Raw genomic sequence first — 8414 nt, 5'->3', positions numbered from 1 at the left:
AGTAATATTTTACTTCTCTTCATACTACACACAGTTTATAGCAGATGTCTGAACTTGTCCTTCCATAGATCATATTACATGTATTACTCAGCAGTGTGTTTATTGTCCTGTCTAAACTTTTATATCACGTTGTACTTTTCTGACTGTATTTATTTTATTTGTACTCAACAATAACAATACAAGTTAAAGTTAATCTATAGAAAGTTTTGATTTAAAAGACTTTCTTTTGAATCAATACCAGAAAGTTTAACATATCTAACCATTAATAAAACCATTAATAAAACCATTAATAAAACCATTAATTAGACTTTATGACTGATCTGTCGGCATGTCTGTGTCTTACAGCTCAGCAGCAGCCTGTCTCTACCCGGACACTGATGATGTCATAACATCTCTGCTCTCTGATTGGCTGCTCAGAGTGTTAGAGATCAGCTGCTGCTGGAGTTTCTGTCAGTCCGTTCCTCAGACTGTTGTTCAGGTCTACAGAGACTCAGACAGGTTCAGGTCTACAGAGACTCAGATAGATTCAGGTCTACAGAGAGACTCAGACAGGTTCAGGTCTACAGAGACTCAGACAGGTTCAGGTCAACAGAGACTCAGACAGGTTCAGGTCTACAGAGACTCAGACAGGTCCAGGTCTACAGAGACTCAGACAGGTTCAGGTCTACAGAGACTCAGACAGGTTCAGGTCTACAGAGACCCAGACAGGTTCAGCTCTACAGAGACTCAGATAGATTCAGGTCTACAGAGACTCAGACAGGTCCAGGTCTACAGAGACTCAGACAGGTTCTTGTCTACAGAGACTCAGACAGGTTCAGGTCTACAGAGACTCAGACAGGTTCAGGTCTACAGAGACTCAGTCAGGTTCAGGTCTACAGAGAGATGAAGATGATGATGGTCCTCGTCCTCTCCGGTCTCTTCTGCGTCTCAGCTGCCGGTAAATTACAGTCAGATATAATCTCATGTTTCAGATATAATCTCATGTTTCATTCAGATATAATCTCATGTTTCAGTCCGATATAATCTCATATTTCAGATATAATGTCATGGTCAGATATAATCTCAAATTTCAGATATAATCTCATGTTTCAGATATATCTCATGTTTCAGATATAATCTCTTTTCAGATATATCTCGTGTTTCAGATATAATCTCATGTTTCAGATATAATCTCGTGTTTTCAGATATAATCTCATGTTTCAGTCAGATATAATATCATGTTTCAGACAGATATAATCTCATGTTTCAGATATAATCTCATGTTTCAGTCAGATATAATCTCATGTTTCAGTCAGATATAATCTCATGTTTCAGATATAATCTCATGTTTCATTCAGATATAATCTCATGTTTCAGTCAGATATAATCTCATATTTCAGATATAATGTCATGGTCAGATATAATCTCATGTTTCAGATATAATCTCATGTTTCAGATATAATCTCATGTTTCAGATATAATCTCATGTTTCAGATATAATCTCGTGTTTCAGATATAATCTCATGTTTCAGATATAATCTCGGTTTCAGATATAATCTCATGTTTCAGTCAGATATAATATCATGTTTCAGACAGATATAATCTCATGTTTCAGATATAATCTCATGTTTCAGTCAGATATAATCTCATGTTCAGATATAATCTCATGTTTCAGACAGATATAATCTCATTTTCAGATATAATCTCATGTTTCAGATATAATCATGTTTCAGACAGATATAATCTCATGTTTCAGTATAATCTCATGTTTCAGATATAATCTCATGTTCAGACAGATATAATCTCATGTTCAGATATAATCTCATGTTTTCAGACAGATATAATCTCATGTTTCAGATATAATCTCATGTTTCAGACAGATATAATCTCATGTTTCAGATATAATCTCATGTTTCAGATATAATCTCATGTTTCAGACAGATATAATCTCATGTTTCAGATATAATCTCATGTTTCAGACAGATATAATCTCATGTTTCAGATATAATCTCATGTTTCAGTCAGATATAATCTCATGTTTCAGTCAGATATAATCTCATTTTTTCAGACAGATATAATCTCATGTTTCAGATATAATCTCATGTTTCAGACAGATATAATATCATGTTTCAGACAGATATAATCTCATGTTTCAGATATAATATCATGTTTCAGACAGATATAATCTCATGTTTCAGATATAATCTCATGTTTCAGTCAGATATAATCTCATGTTTCAGTCAATTAATCTCATGTTTCAGATATAATCTCATGTTTCAGTCAGATATAATCTCATGTTTCAGACAGATATAATCTCATGTTTCAGATATATTCTCATGTTTCAGACAGATATAATATCATGTTTTCAGACAGATATAATCTCATGTTTCCAGATATAATCTCATGTTTCAGACAGATATAATCTCATGTTTCAGATATATCTCATGTTTCAGACAGATATAATCTCATGTTTCAGACAGATATAATCTCATGTTTCAGATATAATCTCATGTTTCAGATATAATCTCATGTTTCAGTCAGATATAATCTCATGTTTCAGACAGATATAATCTCATGTTTCAGATATAATCTCATGTTTCAGACAGATATAATATCATGTTTCAGACAGATATAATCTCATGTTTCAGATATAATCTCATGTTTCAGATATAATCTCATGTTTCAGACAGATATAATCTCATGTTTCAGATATAATCTCATGTTTCAGACAGATATAATCTCATGTTTCAGACAGATATAATCTCATGTTTCAGATATAATCTCATGTTTCAGACAGATATAATCTCATGTTTCAGATATAATCTCATGTTTCAGTCAGATATAATCTCATGTTTCAGACAGATATAATCTCATGTTTCAGATATAATCTCATGTTTCAGACAGATATAATATCATGTTTCAGACAGATATAATCTCATGTTTCAGATATAATCTCATGTTTCAGACAGATATAATCTCATGTTTCAGATATAATCTCATGTTTCAGACAGATATAATCTCATGTTTCAGACAGATATAATCTCATGTTTCAGATATAATCTCATGTTTCAGACAGATATAATCTCATGTTTCAGATATAATCTCATGTTTCAGACAGATATAATCTCATGTTTCAGACAGATATAATCTCATGTTTCAGATATAATCTCATGTTTCAGACAGATATAATCTCATGTTTCAGACAGATATAATCTCATGTTTCAGATATAATCTCATGTTTCAGTCAGATATAATCTCATGTTTCAGATATAATCTCATGTTTCAGACAGATATAATCTCATGTTTCAGATATAATCTCATGTTTCAGATATAATCTCATGTTTCAGACAGATATAATCTCATGTTTCAGATATAATCTCATGTTTCAGATATAATCTCATGTTTCAGACAGATATAATCTCATGTTTCAGATATAATCTCATGTTTCAGACAGATATAATCTCATGTTTCAGATATAATCTCATGTTTCAGACAGATATAATCTCATGTTTCAGATATAATCTCATTTTCAGATATATCTCATTTTTCAAAGATATAATCTCATGTTTCAGATATAATCTCATGTTCTCAGACAGATATAATCTCATGTTCAGACAGAATAATCTCATGTTTTTTCAGTATAATCTCATGTTTCGTCAGATATAATCTCATGTTTCAGTCAGATATAATCTCATGTTTCAGACAGATATATCTCATGTTTCAGATATAATCTCATGTTTCAGACAGATATAATATCATGTTTCAGACAGATATAATCTCATGTTTCAGATATAATATCATGTTTCAGACAGATATAATCTCATGTTTCAGATATAATCTCATGTTTCAGTCAGATATAATCTCATGTTTCAGTCAGATATAATCTCATGTTTCAGATATAATCTCATGTTTCAGTCAGATATATCTCATGTTTCAGACAGATATATCTCATGTTTTCAGATATAATCTCATGTTTCAGACAGATATATTCATGTTTCAGACAGATATAATCTCATGTTTCAGATATAATCTCATGTTTCAGACAGATATAATCTCATGTTTCAGATATATAATCTCATGTTTCAGACAGATATAATCTCATGTTTCAGACAGATATAATCTCATGTTTCAGATATAATCTCATGTTTCAGACAGATATAATCTCATGTTTCAGATATAATCTCATGTTTCAGTCAGATATAATCTCATGTTTCAGACAGATATAATCTCATGTTTCAGATATAATCTCATGTTTCAGACAGATATATATCATGTTTCAGACAGATATAATCTCATGTTTCAGATATAATCTCATGTTTCAGACAGATATAATCTCATGTTTCAGATATAATCTCATGTTTCAGACAGATATAATCTCATGTTTCAGACAGATATAATCTCATGTTTCAGATATAATCTCATGTTTCAGACAGATATAATCTCATGTTTCAGATATAATCTCATGTTTCAGACAGATATAATCTCATGTTTCGACAGATATAATCTCATGTTTCAGATATAATCTCATGTTTCAGACAGATATAATCTCATGTTTCAGACAGATATAATCTCATGTTTCAGATATAATCTCATGTTTCAGACAGATATAATCTCATGTTTCAGATATAATCTCATGTTTCAGATATAATCTCATGTTTCAGATATAATCTCTGTTTTCTCTCCAGTTCTACATGAGGACCTTTCTATCACCGGCTGTTCAGACTCTGATGGAGAGGAGATGTATTCTGTGGATGGAGAAGAGGTCTGGTACGCAGACTTCATCCACCAGAGAGGAGTGGAGCCTCAGCCCAGCTTCATAGATCATATCTCCTACCCAGGAGCTTATGAAGGAGCTGTGGCTCATCAACAGGTCTGCAGATCGAGTCTGAAAGCAGATCTCCACAACTATAAGAATCCTCCTCTGCAGCTCGGTAAGAGAAATAGTAAATATATATTCTGTCACTTTATTCACCTCTGATTGTAATTTTAATTTAATTTTAATTTTAATCTGTCTATTAATCCCCAATGGGTAAATTACAATTCTCTTAGATCTTTGTGCTGCAGTAAAAAATATTATTATAAATGTACTCAATGATTAAATATTTGTATTTGCATAGAAAGCTTTAGTTTGAATCAATAAACTGATTGATTTTGATTTTAATTGATTTTATTAATCACCCAGAGGAACACAGATGCATCAGCACTCTACTCTAAATCTGTCCACATCCTCCTTCCTGCTCTTTATTATATTATGTATAATGTGTGTGTGTGTGTGTGTGTGTGTGTCTTCCTGTGTGTGTGTTGTGTGTGTGTGTGTGTGTCTCCTGTGTGTGTGTGTGTGTGTGTGTGTGTGTGTCTTCCTGTGTGTGTGTGTTGTTGTGTGTGTCTTCCTGTGTGTGTGTGTGTGTGTGTGTGTCTATGTGTGTGTGTGTCTATGTGTGTGTGTGTCTATGTGTGTGTGTGTCTATGTGTCTGTGTGTGTCTATGTCTGTCTGTCTGTCTGTCTGTCTGTCCAGATCCTCCTTCCAGTCCCATGGTCTACACCAAAGAGGACCTGGTCCTGGGAGAGAAGAACGACCTCATCTGCTACGTGACTGGTTTCTATCCGGCTCCGGTGGTCTTCTCCTGGACCCGGAACGGGGACAACGTCACCACGGCAACCAGCACCAACGTCCCCTACCCCAACAAAGACGGCTCCTTCAACCAGTTCTCCAGACTGGAGTTCACCCCCCAGCCGGGAGACCTCTACAGCTGTACAGTCCACCATGTGGCCCTGGACCGGCCCCTGACCAGGATCTGGGGTCAGAACCTTTATTTACACTCTCATTGCAGACAGTCAGCTCATTAACCAATCACAGACCAGGATCATTAACCAATCACAGACCAGGATCATTAACCAATCACAGACCAGGATCATTAACCAATCACAGACCAGGATCATTAACCAATCACAGACCAGGGTCATTAACCAATCACAGACCAGGATCATTAACCAATCACAGACCAGGATCATTAACCAATCACAGACCAGGATCATTAACCAATCACAGACCAGAATCATTAACCAATCACAGACCAGGATCTTAATGTCTCTGTGTCCTTGTCTCCAGATGTGGATCTTAATGTCTCTGTCTCCAGATGTGGATCCTAATGTCTCTGTCTCCAGATGTGGATCTTAATGTCTCTGTGTCTCTGTCTCCAGATGTGGATCTTAATGTCTCTGTCTCCAGATGTGGATCCTAATGTCTCTGTCTCCAGATGTGGATCTTAATGTCTCTGTGTCTCTGTCTCCAGATGTGGATCCTAATGTCTCTGTGTCTCTGTCTCCAGATGTGGATCCTAATGTCTCTGTCTCCAGATGTGGATCCTAATGTGTCTGTGTCTCTGTCTCCAGATGTGGATCTTAATGTCTCTGTCTCCAGATGTGGATCCTAATGTCTCTGTGTCTCTGTCTCCAGATGTGGATCTTAATGTCTCTGTCTCCAGATGTGGATCCTAATGTCTCTGTGTCTCTGTCTCCAGATGTGGATCTTAGTGTCTCTGTCTCCAGATGTGGATCCTAATGTCTCTGTGTCTCTGTCTCCAGATGTGGATCCTAATGTCTCTGTCTCCAGATGTGGATCCTAATGTCTCTGTGTCTCTGTCTCCAGATGTGGATCCTAATGTCTCTGTGTCTCTGTCTCCAGATGTGGATCTTAATGTCTCTGTCTCCAGATGTGGATCCTAATGTCTCTGTGTCTCTGTCTCCAGATGTGGATCCTAATGTCTCTGTCTCCACATGTGGATCTTAATGTCTCTGTCTCCAGATGTGGATCTTAATGTCTCTGTCTCCAGATGTGGATCCTAATGTCTCTGTGTTTCTGTCTCCAGATGTGGATCCTAATGTCTCTGTGTCTCTGTCTCCAGATGTGGATCTTAATGTCTCTGTCTCCAGATGTGGATCCTAATGTCTCTGTGTCTCTGTCTCCAGATGTGGATCTTAATGTCTCTGTCTCCAGATGTGGATCCTAATGTCTCTGTGTCTCTGTCTCCAGATGTGGATCTTAATGTCTCTGTGTCTCTGTCTCCAGATGTGGATCCTAATGTCTCTGTGTCTCTGTCTCCAGATGTGGAGAAGACGGGGCCCGGTGTTGGACCTGCGGTCTTCTGTGGACTGGGTCTGACGGTGGGTCTGCTGGGCGTGGCTGCTGGAACCTTCTTCCTCATCAAAGGAAACGAGTGCAGCTGATTGGCCGGCTGGTGATGATGTCATAGGTTGATGAGGAAGTGCTTCTGGAGATTTAAGTGGTTTCTGCTTCAGATGAAGAATATTCTGGATTATTACTCTGTTCTAGTTTAAACTAATCATCTGTGTTAATAAATCAACATTAATAAAGAATCATCTGTTTTTCTTGTCGATTATTATGAACATTTTTGTTATTGATAACAGTAATAAACCAGATGCATCTCTGCCATGTGTGTGTCCTTCATCCTCCACCTGCATCATCCTCAGCAGTCAGACTGTCCCTGTGTGTTAGGGACACCAATGATGTTTTATCATATCTCCCCCACCTGACAGCCCCCCCCCCAGTCAGAGCTGGTAGCCCTTTCTAGGGGGTTGGGGCACCGGAGTGGTGGTTGATTTCCGGGGTCGTTGAGGCTCCTGAGTGGGGTTAGCTTGAAGAGAATGACGTGGGTAGGGTACGGGTTGCACAGATTGACCTGGTTGTGTAACTAGGGCTTCCACTGGAGTGGGGAGAAGTGGTGGCCGTTGGGTACCCTGATGTTGTTGTGAATTAATCAGCTCAAGGAGGGAAGGTCTGGGTCCTAAAGAGAGTGTGTGTTTATTAAAGAGTGAAGGTTTGGGACGGGGGAGTGAAGGAAGTAGGGGGAAGTCTTCCTCATTAGCTACATACGGGATGGAGGGTGGAGAGCCACTACCGCTTGCTGTATATTCTGGAGGGGGTGAGGTGCTGGTCTGGGGGTTGGAGGTGATGCGGTTTGTGGAGAGATGTGAGTCCAGAAGGTGTAGAACTGTCCGAGAAGTTTCTGTTCTGAAGCGGTCCCCGTAGCGTTTTCTTGCCCAACCTAGAGCTATTTGTAGGGATAGTGAATTGAAGGGGGTGATGGTGTTCCGGGTGGAGATGATATTCTGGTAGTGTTCCTGAAGTATATACATGTTGTTCTTCATCCAGAGTGCAGTATTGTTCTGTACCTTATCACGAGTGTCGGTGGAGGGTGTGGATGGTTTAATGAAGTCCGTTAGTCAACATATTTGCTTAGTCATACCTACTGGGGGGTTGTTAGTAGTTATTGCGTGGTCAATTATGCTTTTGTGGTGTACAGCTTGTATCAGCTTAAAGTATGCTTTACTAGTCGCTCTGGTTTGTGGATCTGGTGGTTGGGTAAGGACCTGGGTGGGTGGTACGTCTCTAATCCTAACCCTATGTGTAGGT

The 8414-nt window shown here is 37.8% G+C and overlaps 1 protein-coding gene across 2 annotated transcripts; it reads left to right on the top strand.

Annotated features, from left to right (window-relative positions):
* Window positions 1–482: 482 nt before the first annotated feature.
* On the top strand, window positions 483–7231 carry LOC116679142 (mamu class II histocompatibility antigen, DR alpha chain). Of its 2 annotated transcripts, XM_032508834.1 has the most exons (5): window positions 518–708; window positions 865–937; window positions 4665–4910; window positions 5496–5780; window positions 7086–7231. In XM_032508834.1, exons 2-5 carry the CDS (start codon window positions 883–885, stop codon window positions 7205–7207), a joined length of 708 nt encoding a protein of 235 aa, XP_032364725.1. In that variant the 5' UTR covers window positions 518–708; window positions 865–882; the 3' UTR covers window positions 7208–7231. The 2 variants fall into 2 exon arrangements, with proteins under 2 accessions (XP_032364726.1, XP_032364725.1); XM_032508835.1 differs by having other exon boundaries at window positions 483–937.
* Window positions 7232–8414: the final 1183 nt, after the last annotated feature.

This window comes from Etheostoma spectabile, unplaced genomic scaffold, assembly GCF_008692095.1.
Source record: "Etheostoma spectabile isolate EspeVRDwgs_2016 unplaced genomic scaffold, UIUC_Espe_1.0 scaffold00009554, whole genome shotgun sequence".
Taxonomy (NCBI): Eukaryota; Metazoa; Chordata; class Actinopteri; order Perciformes; family Percidae; genus Etheostoma; species Etheostoma spectabile.
Note: the sequence above shows the minus strand (reverse complement) of the source record. Positions and strands in the feature narration are given on the sequence as shown.

Coding starts and splice junctions, on each gene's coding strand:
- LOC116679142 (XM_032508835.1), top strand. CDS start 883: ATGAAGATGATGATGGTCCTCGTCCTCTCCGGTCTCTTCTGCGTCTCA. Junction 4,911..5,495: donor GAATCCTCCTCTGCAGCTCG/GTAAGAGAAATA, acceptor CTGTCTGTCCAG/ATCCTCCTTCCAGTCCCATG. Junction 5,781..7,085: donor GCCCCTGACCAGGATCTGGG/GTCAGAACCTTT, acceptor CTCTGTCTCCAG/ATGTGGAGAAGACGGGGCCC.